At 38.8% G+C, this 17477-nt stretch overlaps 1 protein-coding gene across 2 annotated transcripts in view; it reads left to right on the forward strand.

Annotated features, from left to right (window-relative positions):
• C4H4orf50 (chromosome 4 C4orf50 homolog) overlaps positions 1 to 17477 on the forward strand; it is an 84516-nt gene that overhangs the window by 14806 nt on the left and 52233 nt on the right. The window contains exons 9-13 of one of the 2 annotated variants that reach the window (XM_085059773.1): positions 1747 to 1893; positions 6506 to 6682; positions 8879 to 8935; positions 9325 to 9507; positions 13314 to 14057. In XM_085059773.1, coding sequence (XP_084915899.1) covers positions 1747 to 1893; positions 6506 to 6682; positions 8879 to 8935; positions 9325 to 9507; positions 13314 to 13316 — 567 coding nt within the window. In that variant the 3' untranslated portion in view covers positions 13317 to 14057. Of the gene's footprint in view, positions 1 to 1746; positions 1894 to 6505; positions 6683 to 8878; positions 8936 to 9324; positions 9508 to 13313; positions 14058 to 17477 lie in introns of those variants that run through there. The other variant, XM_085059774.1, reaches the window with a different exon arrangement.

Here is a 17477-nt window from a genome sequence, read left to right on the forward strand (position 1 = left end):
AATTTGTTTTTTCTTGTGTTTTCTTACATGGCTGTCTTCTTTCTGCCAGGCTTTAACACTTTTACAAAACAGGGGAGTCTCGGGTCTGCAGAACCAAAATGTTCCTTTGATCTTTGGGTGCTGAGTGGCACAGTCACTGCTGGTTGGTCAGAATGTCAAGTGAAGCTGCATTCCTGCAGCACACGGTGGCAGAGGCACAGTGCCTGATAAAGGCACTCACAACAGCCTGCCTACTCTGCCATCTCTGGGAAGGATTCTTCCCTCCACATCCCTGGCAGTGAGGAGGAGGAGAAGGCAGCAGAAGCAGCAAGGGTTACTGCAAACCTGAATTCAAAGTAGGTTTTCAATGAGAAACAAGGTCATGTGCAGCCTGGCACTGCCAGGGCTTTGCTACATCCAGAGGCACTGCCAGGTGTGCTGCCCCTGCTCTCCACTGCTGTGGAGCAAACACCAAGTCCAGCACCACCTGCATGGACCCTTGTTTGGATGGGTAATTCTGTGCCTGTGTGAAGTAAATCTGCTCTTTGGGCACCATCCAAGGAAGCTTTCATAGATATTCACATTCCAATTTTTTATTAGTCAATCTTCACTCTGTGCATATCTAAGCAGAATGTATTATTATGGCAGGTATTTATTTATGGAGCTATAACAGGCATCATGCTGTGGACAAACCATTGGCAGAAATAGGTGTGTTGAGTATGTAAAAGAAAAATAGCATAGGGTTTTCATGGTGGTCATACAAAATTATTGTCCTTTGACAGCTGCTTTGTAAGACTTCCCAGTTTTCAGGTGAGCCAGCTGGAATGAAGGGATGGATTTGCATGACTGCTGGATGGTTAGGCAAGGACTTCTGACTTTGTGTTTTGAACATGAAGAGATAGTTTTATTTTTATTTATTTTGTAAAATCTGATAAACTTGGATTCTTCTAATCCTTTTGTTTGTTTTAAGGAAACTGTGTGTTACAATACTTTCCTCAGTTTGCTTAAAATAATGTGAAACCTTAGCTTCTAGAAGGGAGAAAAAATGATCCATCATACAAAGGAAAGAGCTTGCTGTCAGGCAACCAGCTGAGCTGCTGAGGGCTTAGTCTGTGGTTTTTGGGTTTGGGTTTGCTTTTGTTTTCAAAACTACAGTTAATGTGTGTAAGTGGGAAAAAGGCACCCTAGAAAAAATGACAAGGTGAATATATGGAGAATATGGAGGGCTTTTTCCCCCTTCTTTGCATTTTTCATTTTTTATGTTTTTGTTTTGATTCTCATACTGAATACAAAACGCTGCACTGTTCCAGCTACTAAGGAGAAAATTAACTCTGTCCCAGCTGAAACCAGGGCACATTTCTCAGAAAAAGTTTTCCCCCTGCCTAGCAGATAAAAATTTATTTTCATTTGCTCTGAGGGCTTTCAGGGATGTAATCTCTGAAATTATGTGTGCATCCATCACTTCTTTTTTAAACTTGATTCAGAATATTCATGCTACCTTCACATTTAGAAATGAATTTAAAATTTTTTTGGCATAGCTCTAGTGAGATATGATTCTACAGAAGTACTTCTAGAATTGCATTAATTTCTTACAATAAGATTGTAGTGTATTGTATAATTCAATTTATTTTAATCAATATATAACAATTCAAAAGCTATGATGTAGAGAGAAGCCTCAAATCCATGGTTGTAAGCTGGTATTGAAAAATGATATCACTACTGAACTAATTATACTCAGTAATTTTGCTTTTTTTGTTTTCCTGTTAGGCTCAGAAGTGGTACAGAGAACTTGGTTTTGCTGAAACAAGGTATGAAGAAACCAAAACTCACTTGACACAGGCTCTCTCAGAATTAGACTGCCTTAAGCAAGAAGCTGGGGACAAAATGCAGGGAAAGCAGCACTGCAGATTAATGGTATGTATGTGAATGGAATGGAGAAAAGCATATTCCTTGGGAGGGAGTGTTCTGGCTGCAGAAACACCCATTCCTGATATTAGGAATAGATTTGAAGCAAGTGTAGAGCCTCTCCAGCCCCTGGAAACCTAAAAGTGAGCAGATGTTATGCAAGGTAGACCATCTGTCTGCAGAATAGTCCAGAGTCTGGGCTCTGCATGGGCATTATAAATACCTCCCTTTTTTTTTTTTGGAGAACTCTTGTTCTGCTCTCTTTAGCCAAAGGCATTTTCAGGTGGCCTTAATGAAAGGTGTTGGAGGAATCTCCAGTGTTTCCAGTGTTTGGCCTTTTTGCCCTGATTTCAGGCCTTGTAGCCCTGATTGCTGGATTTGGACAGGCAAAATGACTGTGAACAGATGGTGTGGATTAAAGTCTTTAATGGATGCATGTGGCCCAAATATGTGTCCCCAAAATCCAGGGAATCTTTCTATCACATGGAGGAAAGTCTCACTGGAATGTGTTTATATCACAGAAATTCTGGTTTTGCTGTAAATTAAAGTTTTTTTTTAAATTTCAGGTGCTTCTCTGTCTTGATACAGGTTTATGTTTTCCACCAAAATAAAGTGTTTTATGGAAAGATTTTTAGTTACTGAATAATCTTCTGGAAGCAGCTTTTGTAAAGACTTACCTGCTGACCCTGAAATTATTTTTGTTCTCCTTAACTGATAAGCTGAAAAGAAAAAATATGCAATTTCAACCAGCTGGAAAAGCACATTTGTGGCTATCTACAATATTTTCAAATTATTTTTGAGCAGGTTGGATAGATATGGCTTTGGAAGGAAATAGAAACAAATTCTGGAAAATACAAGGATTCTGAGATCAGTTGCCAAATGTCACTGTTTATCCCACTCAGAGGCCTTAGGGCATCCTGGCTGAGAGTGTAGGTGGCTACCTGGAGGTCCTAGGCAGTTATTTCAGATTAACCTGTACACCTTATGTGGCACCATGGGCTGGTGTTTACACAGCTGAATTCAGACTGTTTTATGAAAAAGAGCTACAGATTTTTCTTATCATTGTGATGTATTGGCATGTAGCATCCTGATACAATTGTATTCATTTGAAAACAAACCAGTGGGAGATTGCAAGTCAGGATTAAAATTTAACAGGAAAATTAAAAATAAATGCAATAATACAAGTTAAAACACTGACAGAGTCAGATACAACCTGACACCCTGTTAGTCAGGGTGGTGGCAGCAGTCCAAGTGAAGTATAGGTTGAAGCAGTGAACCTGTGGAAGGTCTGGTCTCCTCCTGAAGGTCCAGTGGTAGTTCTTGTCCTCTGGGAATTCAGTAGACGAGGCTAAGATTTTGGGCACATTTTTGGGAAATGGAGCTTTAATGCTTTTGTTTGGGGATGGTCTGGAGTAATTATTGTTTATTATATTCATCAATTAAGTAAGATGTTAATTATTTCTATGACTCACATGGGGAAAAAATTCTTCAACCTTGACAGAAGGTTTTTACACTGGAAAAAGTGCAGGTCAGCCTTTCACTGAAAAGCAGAGCCACTTTTAAATCCCTCCAGCAACTAAAGTTTCCAGATTAGTGTTTATTGATCAGTAGTACATATTTATGCAATACTGTGATACTGTTTGATTTAGGTCTGACTTCTTCATCCAACTGAATTACTTGTAGGGTTAGTGTCAAATTTTTGAATACATGTGTCTCATTCCAGGGTCAAGGATGCAGTCCATGTACATCACAGAGCTGGGTTTATCCTTCAGTTGCACTATTTGGTGGCAGAACTAATTATCTGCATAATTCAAGTCCATTGCATTTTAACTAAATTATATTGATTTTATTGGCGAAATCTAGCAAGTAGTATGATAGAAAATAGAGTAGCTATATCTTAACAAAGGTCAACTTAATTTCAGTAATTCTCTTTTAAAATAAACGTTTTGATATACACCAAGCTGTTGATAGTGTGGTTGTGTAAGGCATTAAAATATGAGCTAAGTTTTTCTAGATTAAAAAAAAAACAAAAACAAAAAAACAACAAAACTTTTTGTCACAAAAAAGATCATTATCTACTTTTCTAGCATCATTGCACTTCCTGAGGGCAGTTTTGTTGACTGGTGATCCTGGTTTTGTTTTCAGTACTTACCACCCATGTCCAAAACAGTTTTTCATTCTGCAGAGTTACTAATAAACTCTTAGGTGGTAAATCACAGTCATTTATGCTTTTTTGTGTTCTAAACTTCATTTTTCTGGAACACTTCTGGCTGCAATGATTGAAAGAAGTGAAGATGTGATCACTCTGGGCCAAGAACCCAAATTCTTTGAGATATGCTTGTTTTGAGTGTGTCTTTTGGAACTTTTTGCAGTTGCATCATACAGTCCCTGATGCCCAGGGATCCTACTTCTCACCTGAGGCTTCATAAGGCTCTCATTATATTATTCATTTCAAGTAAAAGAGAGCTAAGATAATGTATTTCCAGCTTACTGCTAGTACTCTATTTCAGTGAAGTTGCTAACAGGTGAAATATGCTTTAGCCTGGGAATGTTTGGGTGAGTTTTCTGGGATGTTGAGGTGGCCTTCCGAGCTGTGGTGCTGTGGCTGAGTTTAAGAGAAATATGTGGGTGAGCAGGAAGGGGGCAGGGTACTATTTACAGCTTTAAAAATTAACAGAAGAATTTTACATGAAATGTACACAGTAAATAAAGCACCAGGCTTCCCCAGTGAGCCCCTGATGACTGTCATGGCCTGTAGCAAAAAAGGTCATATTTCTTCTCATTTTCTCATTAAGTTTTCAGACAAGAACACACAAGAGGAAGATACTATTTTTAAAGTTTAGGTGGCAACTTCAAAGACTAGTGATCTTGCCAGGTTTTACAAAAATGCAGTGTGTTAAATGCCATGTTTTGGGATTAGTTATCCTTTGGTTATTTCCCAGTCCCAGCTGCTGGGTCCTTCATCCTTTCAGAGCTTTGCTACATAACCTATGGTCACTGCAAACTGGGACATCTGACAGAGTGCTCACATATAAATCTTGTAGGTCTCATTTGTGCTTTGAAACTACAGGAAAACTGCTAGTGGGTCAGCAAAAGGCAAAAGGAAAGAGGAACTATTCTCTGTCGAACTTCTCTCTGTCTTTAATCTTCATGCATTTTTTTTTATTTCCCCACATTTTTGTCTGTAAAGCATCTTCAGTTAGGGAGTGTTCCCTTTTTGATTTTAACATACTATTTGTGTGGGAGAGAAGATGAGGGAAATACCATGGCATGGACTCATCCCCAGGCTTTTGTCCCTGCAGCCCTGCTCTGATCCATCCTGATGAGTGCTGCAGTTCCTATTGTTCTCTTGACGCAAGAGGGAGCCAAAAAGTTTGGTACAAAGCATTTGACCTGCTCCAACGCTGTGCACTCACATCGTGAGCAGGAGCACTGTGACAATGTCACATTGCTGTTTTTCTCTGTGTTGCAGTGATGTGTTGCAGGCAGAGTGATGCGATGTGTCTCTTCAGTTTGCTGTTCCCTGTGGAATGGTGCTTTCAGGGTGTTGTAGTCAGGGCTGTCAAAGCCAGAAAGGCTTCAGAAATCCAGGGGGAAATTTACTGTGGCAGCAGGGGTGGGTATTAGCCCCTCTCTCACTTGTATCAATGTTTGTAACCAATAAAATCAAATCATTGTTCTGTTTTGTCAGAAAGTTATGTGGTTTTACCACAGTACATCATAGTGTGTGACTATAATTTTTATCTTAATCTTTTAGGCTTACTAATACACTGTGTTATCAGAAATCTTGACCAGCAGTGTGTATCAACCCAATATTTTTTTAATGTAGTAGCAGGATACTTCCTTCTCCTTCAGATTTTCCTCATTCTAAATCTATATGTTTAATCTGGCAGTGTCACTTCTAGGAGCTGACCTTATGATGCTGACCATCAATCTAAAGCTCTCACTAATCCTTTCAATCTAAGTGCATGAAATTGGGGAGAAAATAAATTGGAGAGTGGGGGAGGAGGAGTTAAATTCAGAAGGTTCTTTTTTCTCTTGTTCTGTATCACTAGTATTACATTTTAATGTAAGAAATATTTTATTTTAAAATATTTTAGGAATTTATACTTAAAATCTGATTTGTTTTATTAATAATCTTCCAGAACAAATGTCTATTTGGGAGAGAGGAATTATTGCTCTGAGATAAATATTTGTAGGAAAACAAGGAGCATATTATATAGCTTCTTGTGCAAGTAGGAGACTGGGAATTTTTGAGTTTTTTTCTTACTCCCCATATGACCACAGATTGGTCACTTAATCTGTCTTTGCCCAGTTTCCCCATTTATTAAATTATTACAATACAAATATTTACCTTGAAGAAATGTTATAATCCAGTTCTATACCTGCTCTCACAGGGTTTAGTACTCCTTACATATAAAGAGTTTAAGATTAGTGCAAAATATTAGTGCTAATATATTTATAATGTTTCAGAATCATACATTTTATATCAGCTTGCTTCTTTTTGATGCATAAGGCAGGTATGTATATTGATTGTTAAGTGTCATGATCTGAAACATAATTAAGAATATTTTTGTTGTTTTACGCACCTAAATTGAAAATCTGTTTATTTTCTCTCTAGCCTGTGTACACACCGAAGGATGCCCAGGAAAAAGAGGTGAATAAAATAGACAGTAAGAGATTGGAGCAGCAAGTCTTGACCTTGAAAGCCCAGCTCAGGGACCAGGCTGCATTACAAAATCAGTTTCATGACTTGCAGAATGAAGTGGAACTCCTTCAGGCTCAGCTACATGAAAAGGTATAATAAAATTGTTTTCTGAGTACTTACATGTGAGCTTAGACTTCAGATTCTACATCTTTCTTTTCAAAGGGAAGAAGCAAAATCATCTTTCCTGGGAATGAATCTGATGATAATTAAATAGTTTCCAGGCATATAAAAGTACCCCTGCCTTCAGAGAAATAGGGAAAATATGTAAACTGCCTGAGTGATCCATGTTATGGAAAAATGATAGACGAACATGAAAGTTCAGTCTCTGCTGTAATTAACCCCCATAGTGTAATGCAAGCACAGTTCATGCTGAAATTCTTTACAGAGCCACTTCCTTGGCTTAAATTGTCAGGATTTTTGACATTCCCAACTCTCTTGTTCCAGTATATCAGATTATGAAACACAAAGCTAGTGAAAGAATTTTGATAGAGTCTTTCCTAACTTTTTTGGTTCATCTGCTAGGGTTACACATTAAGTTTCAGTAACACATTTTCAGACAGGTGTGTGGGTTGGATTTTTGTCATAGTTATTCTGGTGAGAACCCCCATGTATGCAGAAGTGTACTTACACAAGCAGTTTTTATACTTGTGCATTATATTTCACCTGGCAAACCAGGGCAGGCACAGACATTAAGATTTACAAAGCTGCTGCCTTACAGTTTGACAGCAAAGCTGCTGCTCTAAGTGTGACTACAGCTACTGAACTATTGTGTGGAAACAAATTCCTCCTAGGACTTCTTTCCCCTACATTTTCTCTCCTGTTGGGAAGTGTATTTTGGAAAGGAATGATGGTTACAATGTGAGCCAAATTGGAATTGCCCATCAGACTCTGAAATAGCTAGTAAATGGCATATTCTCAATAGTGCTCTTTGTTCTTCATAGCCTGATAGAGCAAGTGGAACACGCTTCTCCTCTGTCTATACTCTGAAATACAAGAGATTACTGTCTTCTCCCTATTGGGAACAAATTTCATTCTACTTTCTCCACAGTAAATCCACCTTTCTACAAATTTGGGTTTTGTTTGTTGTTGCTTGTTTGTTTGTTTGGTGGTGGCTTTGTTTTTTTTTGTCCTAGCTGGTCATGTGCTGTAATTTTCTCTAAACCAACCCTGTAAAGAGAGTCAGTGGCTTCTCTCAGGCATGGGTTGAAGGATGCCTCTTAGAAGAGCAGTGCTGGTAAAATGAAATTGTTTTGTAGTGTCTGGTGTCATCTCAGGTGGTAGGTGAGTAAAGGGAGAGACGTGCTGTCCATGTAAATGGGCAAATCCTAATTGTTCTGTTGCATCAGCAAAATGTGTTGCTCCCTGCCTCATCAAGAACTGAATGCTTCCAGTGCAGAGAGCTACTGCCAGCTCTTTCTTTGTTCCCCCAGTGCTAGTTGAATGTAAAGACATGTTTCCCCTGTCCTGCCTACTCTGATTCCTCCCAAGCCCACAATTTATTAGCTGAGGACCATGTGACCTTTTTCAGCATAACTGAGTTCCCACAAAGGAGGTTTTTTTTATGATGCATATATTTACTGTAAACTTTATAGAAATATAAATTGTCAGGCTAAATGAATGCAAAGGAATCTGTACTTTATTGTCAAAAATACTGTGTTGGTTCATAATGGAAATGTATTTTACCTGGTGAGATACTGGGTTTTTTCCAGCATAATCAGAAAGCAGGGTTACCAGGAATAGATTATAAGGTACAGTCATCTGGCCCACCCTGCTTCACCTCCCAATAGAGGACACGTATCAGCTGTGTCAAAGGTTGTTGATGTTCACTTTTCAGAGTGGAACATACATGTGGAAAAATCCCTCCTTTTTCTCTAACTGTACAATATAACATTGCTAAGGAAAGGGAAAAATTTTCCCCAAAGAATGTTTTGGAAGATTCACAGAGTAAATATGAACATGAGTGAATAATGAAGCATAGCAAGTCTTTACTGTGATGCTGCTTTGATGAAATAACTTCACTGATATAAGAACCATCTAAGAACATCCAAAAGCCTCTGTTAATTTTTAGGACCAATGCTAATGTGAGTAGGGCAGTGTTTGTATGCCAGAGCCTATCTGTGTGCAACAAGCTCCTCACACTGATTTGTCTTGTTTGTGATACAGGGTCACACAGATAGGCAAAGTGTACACCTCAAAGTCAGGTCTAAAACAAATACCGAAAAACTGCTAGAGTATTTTACAGTGATACTTGAATAAATTAATGCAGGATATTTTTCAACCTTTCAGGAGAAAGAACTGCAGAAGAGAAAGTCTGAAGTGAAGTTGACATTGGCTCCTCTGAAGGTACTGTGTTTCCCTGAGCACTGATTCGGGACCTACGCAAGGTGACCCCTTTGCTTACAGGCTTCTGTGCCTGTGCTTGCTTCTGCAGTTGTCCCTGATTATCTGCATGCTACTGGGCTTTAGCTTAGGCTTGCTGACATTATTGCAAGGTTACTCTTCAGCCTGTCAAAAGGGGAACATGGAAAGGGAACATCTCTTTCCAGTTTATCTGTGCACACGTTTTGCTCTTGAAGGTGCAGAGGCACCTAATGATGTGGAGACATGGAATGCAATCTGTAGCTTTGGGTCAAAACGTGTGGATTCATAGATCAGACACAAAATATCATGCAGTCTCAGCAGGGAGTGAAAATCACCAAACCATATAATGTGTATGTGTTCATGTCACACAGGCTAAGCTGGCTTGCCTCACCCAGAAGTGCCAGGAAAGGAACAGCTTCATTAGGAGAATGCAGGGTGAATTCCACAGGCATGGGATTGTTAACTCTGCATTTGATGAAGAGGTGAAAAACTTGGTGAATGACATGACCCTGGCAGATTACATGGTTGCTTTTACACCAATGTGTGATCAAGAGGTAAGTGTTTGTACTTCCTTGCAGGATCCTCATGTTTCCACTGTTGAATTAAGTGGTGGTTTTCAAGGTGTTTTTTCAGACTCAATGTGCAATTATAAAATATATTTCATTGCTTTATATAAATGTTGCTTCAAGCACATCAGTGGAGTTGGCCGTTTTACTGTTTTTTTATTCAGGGTTTAAATTTCAGGACCTTAAGTCAAAGTGCATCAGTATTCCATGCAAGAAACACTTCCCTAACATTTTGACTGAGTATCTGATGGATAATGCAGCACATATTTCCCAATTTCATTTTAAATATGAATTTTGCATTTCTTTACTGCGCAATACATTTTTTCAGATTTCTGAAGAAGTTGGGGAAAAAAGGTCAACAGTAAATTGTTTTAAGATTTAAGTCAACTCAGTGGACATTTGTATTCAAAAGGGAATTAGTCACTTGTGTTTCTCTGACAAGGCAAAAGTGGGATACAGCCTATTTCATGTCTGGTTCTGTTCAATACTGTCATTAATATCTTGTATGCTGGGAATTGACCTCCTAATTTTGGAGTAGCACCTACCTGAAGACATTCTTAAGGACAGGAATCTCAGTCTGGCAACATGAAGAAACAGGAATTCCCTTGCAGCACTTCAGTAGCCATCAGCAAGTTCTTTTTTCCTTTTGATTTTCTGTTTTGTATTATTTTAAACAAAGCCTGTAAAAGTACCCAAACAATATTTTGTAGTGTTTGTGTCAAGTACACTCAAGTAGAATCTTTCTGGTTAAAAGTGGGGGAGGGGGAGGAAATACTGTGTGTTACACATCTGTATAATATTTGTATAATATATATTCTGCTTGTCACAGCAGAACACAGAATATTGGTTCATGGTATATGTTGTACTTTAGCTAACACAATGCCTTGCAAAATGAATATATAAAAATGATTTATCTAAATGACACTTGACATTTTCATAGGCAGAAGATGCTCAAAATGGGCATATAGTATAGTAAATCCACAGGGTTATTTTTCTGATGATTTTGCATTTTTACACATGGAGTGGTATTCTGTGTCATGTTGATAGTGTTTATACTTACAGTGTTATTAAGTGTTGCAAGCTGTCACTTGGTTGTACTTTTTTTTGTGGCAAGAAGCAATTTAAGTGCTTCTTAAGAAAAAGGTGGATTGATTGCTGGTTGCAGGATGGGACAGGACTCTGTCTAGCTGTGTCTCCTTTGAGTACCTCACGTGTGGGTCCACCCTTGTCTCACTGAGCTCCCACTGCAGGAGTGTTTTATGTGACAGTAGCTGGTAACTCATCTCTCAGAAGGGAGATAGGACTCCACTGCCTTCAGACATTTTCTCAGACATTGCTGTGATAGATGAGCATTAGCAAAGCTTCCCAACACAATAAATATCAAAATACTGTTCACGCTCACACTGTCTCCCTCACTGTTCAGTTATCACAAAACTGAGAAGGTTCAAGAAGAGAGAATTAAATTGAATCCATATTCTGATAGCCAGTGATCCTGTCTGCAGCACAGAGCCCCACATTAAATTCCCTGCTTTGACAGATGCTCATACTAAGTGGAGCACAGACCTCTTCCCATGGTGTCCAACACTGCAGTGGTCAGGGGTCTCACTTGGGCTCAGGCACAAACAGGATCCAAGCCTGGGGTTTTTTATCATGCAGGGAACAGACTGGCTCTTGCTGGGCATCTTGACATTGAGCTTAAGGCCCTTCTGCTCTGTGATAAGTAGTTCCACATGTAACAGAGGAAATCTTTCCTGCCAAGGGAGAGTTGGGTATTCCCATGAAAAATGTACATTTCTATGCATCAGGTTTCCAGTGGAAAACACTTCAATTAAAATTGTCTAAGTTTCACTACTACTAATTTAATAATGATTACAATAAAAAAAAAAATTAAAAGAGACTATTTAATATTCATGTGATACATTCCTTTGGTTTAAAAAATCTCATACTGAATTCTGTAGACGTATGCTGAAGTTAACAGACTTTTCATCTCAGAAGTTTCATTTCTTGCTTTCAACTCTTATTCTCAATGGACTTCACATCTAAGATTCCAGAGCTATGCCCAACATCCACTTACATAAAATTCCTTTGAAAGCTAATTCCTTCCTTCCCCTCAGCTTTCACTTCTACAGCATTCCTAACATTTGAATTCTACTATACAAAACCTGATGGAATGCTTTTTTTCCCCACTTTTTTTTTACCTTCTTAAATTAAAGATTTGCAATTGCCCTTATTCATTACTGGACCCAGAAACAAATGGAAGCTGTAACACATTGGCAGCAGACCTCTGTGCCTTGGCCTACTGATGAATTTCAGCTCAAAGTTTGCAGTGATGCATGAAGAGGTGATCCAGAGCCCTTTGAAGGGAAAAGGGACTCTGTACTCAATTCAGTGCCTAGCCCTTTTAATTTGTACATGGAATTATGTGTGGAGGGGATAGAGCTGCTCCAGCTGGTGCTAGGATGCCCCAGCTTCAGTGGAGAACTTATGGACATCACCACATTACTTGTGCTTGCAGACCAAAGTGAGCTTCAGTTCTTTCCTTTTTTGGGACACAATGGATGGTTGGTCATTTCCTTTGGTTTGCCAGAAGTATTTTCTCCTTAGTGTTCATCCCAATTAAAATACTAAACCACAAAGACAGTGTTAAGCAGAACCCACCATCTTTGGAGCTTCTCTTCAGACTTCAATTTCAGCATTCAAGGCTCTGCTCTCAGACATGATAAATCCTGGTTGTCCCTATGGCTTTATTTTGCTGACTAATTCAAGACTTCCATCAGTTCAATTTAGCAAAGCAGCATGCATTTTGAGGCTTGTCATTCTTGATTATTTTCACAGCCCAGCATTACATTCAAATGTTTGTGAGTGAGAAATAAAATTTGCTTGAATAATGTAGTATCTTATGATTTTGTTCCAGCAGTGCACAGTTCAGTGAGGTCAGATATGTGCTAGAATAATATGTCCAGTAAACAAAGCCACTTTTCCTTCTCTTAATATTCTTTTCAAATCCCTTTCAAGAGGACTAGGTTTCAAATTACTTTTCCTCACCATAAACTGTACAGTTTATGTGCCATAAACTGTAAACCATGAAGCTCTTTGTTTGTAATTTAGTTTAGTTGAGCAATTTAATATAATTTAATGTAATTTTAGTGGGTTTTTATCATAATAAACATATATGATTGCACAGAAGGGGGTTTATTTCAATTCTTTTTCATCCACCACCTATGTCAGTGTGGTGAAAGCAAAAATTCTGTGCAGGATGGTGAGCAAATGCTGCCTCTTAGTTTTGAAAAAAATGGTCTTTTGAGCAGGCATTGGAATGACAATGTATGTCAAATACAGACTAGAAATTTTTGGAGGCATGAAGAAGTTAATTTCTAAGCCTTTGTAATACATTTTCTTTTTAAAAGTGTTAAATTGAGAAGCCATTGCAGCCCCTTGGAGTGGAGCGATAATAAATTTTGGCGATAGAAATACTTCAAAACCTTTTCTTGTTTTGTGTCTGGAAAATGGAAAGCATGTGGCTGAAGAGGACTCATTGCTGGGACAAGGGCTGCCTGCAGCAGGTGCACGTGGCACTCAGCACAGTGCCATGGCTGGGATTCACATGCCCAATGTCACACACTGAATATGTGTCCACTTTGGCTTTTGGTCATGTCCCATTTTAATCACCTCCTTTTAAATGCTGATTTTTAAAATTTTTTTTGTATTGGAAGGACCTTGGCCTCATCTTTCTTTCGTTTGTAGAATTAATTCATGGACATTATTTACAGTTACTGTTTTTCTGCCTTTCCCAGTGAAAAGAACACAGGTCAACATTCATCAACTGATCTTGGACATTCATGTTCACAAAACATCTAACAAGAAATGGACTGGAACATGGCTTTGCAGCAGCTGCTTCACTTGGGTTGGTAACAGCAGGAAGGAAGAGAAGATGTTCCAGATAACTAATAGGGGAAAGATAACTAATGTGAAAGAGGGGGCTTGGTTTTTCCTGAGTTTAGGTATCTACTGGCAGTTTAAGAAACAGACAGTCTGACTGGCTTGAGCTTGAGGCAGTTTCCATGCAGCTTTTGATGTATCAGAGAACCACACAGAGGAGCAAGTAAGCTTGGCTTGCCTTTCAGATGGACCCAGCCTTGCCAGTACAGTTGTGCAGTATTTTGGGGGCTTTTCTCTCTCTTCTTTGGGATAGATGTGGAGAAAAACTGGTGTGTTTAATTCTTTCCCTCAAATGATTGAGCCAACAGCCTCTGTCCAGATGTCTGTAATGGAAAATGCTGCTGTACTTATCCAATTTCTCTTGTGCTGGAAGGCTTTGACTTGATGATATATTTTATATATTCTTGCCATAGTGGATCTGAAACCATTGTGGCTCTTTGCCCTCATTTCCTGGAGCTGAAAGGGAATTTGTGCAAGGAATATAGGGATAAATGGCAGTGCTTTTTAATGCTTGTCATGCAGTCATCTTAAACCTTATGGATGGAAAGCTCCAGGCAAAGAATGTGTCCAGTGCAGTGAATTGTTTTACAGAATAGGAATTAAATGTGCAGAATAGCATAGCTTAATTCTTCTTTCTGTCAAGGAAATTCTTCTGAGATAGGTTTTGGTAGAACAATGCTTTTTGTTTGTTTATTAGTTTGTATTTCTACTCATTACTTTGCAAGAAATCACTTACTGTTTTCCTATGAATCATATTTTAAAGAATTAATCCTGAAATAAAATTCTCTGATGCTTTTCTTAAAATGGTTTGTGTTGGCTGTTAAGGTCAGAGGCTTTTCTGGCACTGGGGGTGAGATACATTTCCTGTATGATGTCTGCATTTCTGACAGTCATCTGTGGTAATTTATCTATTTATTTTCATAGTTAATACAGAGAAAGACATACTTCCAAGGGGTTATCCTGCCCATTTTATGTACCTGCTTTAGGTAAGTGCAGAGCACTGATGACTGAGATGACTGAGCACTGACAGGCTGCCCAGAGAGGCTGTGCAGTCTCCCTCACTGGAGATATTCAGGGACCCTCTGGACACAATCCAGTGCCATGTGGTCTGGGTTGACACTGCTTGGGCAGGGAGGTTGGACCAGATGCCCCACGGTGGTCCCTTCCAGCCTGACCCATCCTGGGATTCTGTGCTGAGGTGGGAAGAGCCATAGAAGTTGGACTCCTTTGGTTGCCAGGGGGGCCAGGGGGAGATATGCTTTGGTCTGATGAGTCCCACCCACAGAGGGGAGAAAGAATTTAACTTTGGACTTTCATTCTTTTTGGGACAATGCTGATCAAGAGTAAGGAATCTTTCAAGACAAAGTTTTTTTTGCGGGAAGAGACTTTTTTTTTACCTGACATTACGAAAAATGTGCCTTGAATAATTGGAATTCCAATTGGATGAAAGAGTAGAATTAGTTACATTTTTTTTTTTAAGAAGGGTAAAGTTCATTGCCGAGAGATATGTTATTTTTGACCTTTAGAGAAATTACTAAATATACTGAAATCCATGAAATACAGATTAAGAAAAGTTAGTGGCATCCTGGCCTGTCCTGTGAAATAACTGATAAAGCTGTTCAATAATTATGTAAGTGGTCATTTGGATAGAGGGGATCTCAAGAATTTGTGGTGGCTGAGGAGAAGGTTCTTTCTCAAGGTTAGTGCCATTTGAAAGTAAAATTTGGTTTAGTTGACAAGATTTAGATATATTTCTTGACTGCATACATAATACAGATATTTTATCAGTGGCTTTTGCTGTAATGCATGGGCAGCAGCATGCATTAGTCTAGAGCAGCAAATGCTAGTAGAGGAATAATCATGACTAAAAAAAAGAAAAACTTTAAAAACTAACCTTCCTTTATTTTCTGATAAATGATAGCATTTAGATTAGCATAAAACATACAATTAAAATATGCAAATTAACTAAAACATTTTCATCTTCTCTCTGATATCACTGTCTTACTTTATTGTAGTGTTGGGGAAGATGGTGTTTTTTGGTTACAATAGCAGTCCTTTTAGAACTTGGCATTATGCAAGTTTACACTCTTCTGAGTTTGGTCAAATATCACAATATATTAATTTCTTCTAGGTGTGGTAATTTGTGGAAAATTGAGAGGAAAGAAAAAAATCACAGGAAAATCGAATAAATATTGTAAAAATAATAATAATAAAGAAAGAGAACCAACCTAAAAAAGAACAAGTCAGTTTCTGGGCATTGAGATAGAATGCAGAATTTTGCTTAGCTGCATCCTTAGTGCTACAGAAAATGCAATCTTTAGTACTCATTGTATGACAAAACAAAAATTACTCTTTTGAGAGAATCATACCAACTTTCAAATACAGTGCAGACTGTACTGTGAAATGTTTGTGAGGGTAGTAGCATCTTCACTCACAGGTTTGCATTAACCCTGGTTTCTGCTGAGCATCACTACTTTGGCTGCAGAGGAAGTTGCTAATTCCAAGGGGCAAAAGGATCTGTGGGGTAAACAGCTGAAGGAAAGGAATGACCCTGCTAGGAGGTTATTTTTCTAGAAATTGCTTGTGCCAGTGTCACAGCTCTGATTTGGTGCAGTGGTTTTTTTTCTGGCAGCTTGACCAGCTCTCCTGCCTGTGAGGAGGACAGTGATTTGCCTTTATATGGGTCATTGAGCTCCAGAACTTGTTCTGCTCCTGCTCACTCTCATCCATCACCACAAATGCCTCTAACTGTGCTTCCTGTAGTGAGGAAATTCTCATCAAATAATTTTAGATCCAATATCATCATGCCTCAGAACATTTCAGGGCTGACCTTTGTGACCTCTCCATTGCTTTAAGCCAGCTGGCATTTTTTGTGAATGATGGGGAGAGATACTGCACTCGTAACCTTGGTAAGCAACCAAGGGCTTCTGGAGCTGCCTTGGGCTCCTGTGTTTATAGGGGAACATCCAAATGTAGAGCTTTCACTTTCCAGCTGATTTGTGTCTGCAGTGCTAGGATATGTTTGGGTATTCATGCCACCTTACCTAAACAAATGCAAGATCCAGACAGTGTCACAGACCTGCTCTGTAATCAGCATTGAGAAAGGAAATCTTTTAGGGAAGAGCAGCAATCTAAATTCTGTGCCTCAAATTGGCCAATATGAGTGGCCCTTCAATTCCTGGATGTCCCTGCCTTGTTCCCTGGCCTGTTGTTCAGTCTGAAGTAAATGATCCAGGTGGCAGCTGCTGCTGCAGTCTCATCTGGCAGCACATCCTTGTGCTGGGTACTTTAAGGAGACCAACAGCCACAATTCATTAGAACTGTTCCCTCTGCTCACAGTGGGGAGCCAAGGACGAGGTAAAATGGAAAACAACTTGAATACCATGTGTTCTTCTTAATTTCATAATAGAACTATATTTAGATGCAGGAGCTTGTCAGTAAATGCTCATCTTTCTGTTGGGTCATTTCAGAGCAATCTTGCACTGCTGTGGCATTTCAGAGTCCTTTGATTTTTTTCGTTTTTGGTGGATACAAGTGATGTAGCTAAAACTCAGTAAAGATACACAGAGCAAAACACATTTATTATTTTAAGTAAAATGTGTTTTCTTGTAAGTAATTCTTCCTGACCTGGCATATTTATAGTATCTGCATTTCTGGAACTTTTGCAGGAGGACTAATAGCAGTGAGATGGTAATGCATAATGGGGTGTATTAATTTTAGAAATAAAAAAATAACTCTTCAAAAACCCAAAGGCTGAAATGGCAAGGCTTGCAATTGCAAGAAAATATGCAACAATTATCTCTTAGCTGTAATAAACTTGTATTTGAATGATAAAATGCTACTGCCCTGTAGTAGTCATTTGTATTCAGGGAGATCTTCTACTTCTTGCGACTGTTATGAAAATGTGCATAATTAAACTGACATTTCTTGCTAAATTTGGCTGCAGCTCAGTGAAGATGTTCTAAAAGGATAGTTTGCTGTGGTGGTAAAGTTGATTTGGAGGTGAACTAAGATCAACT

This window comes from Lichenostomus cassidix, chromosome 4 (genome assembly GCF_008360975.1).
Source record: "Lichenostomus cassidix isolate B80296 chromosome 4, HeHo_3.0, whole genome shotgun sequence".
NCBI classification, from domain to species: Eukaryota; Metazoa; Chordata; class Aves; order Passeriformes; family Meliphagidae; genus Lichenostomus; species Lichenostomus cassidix.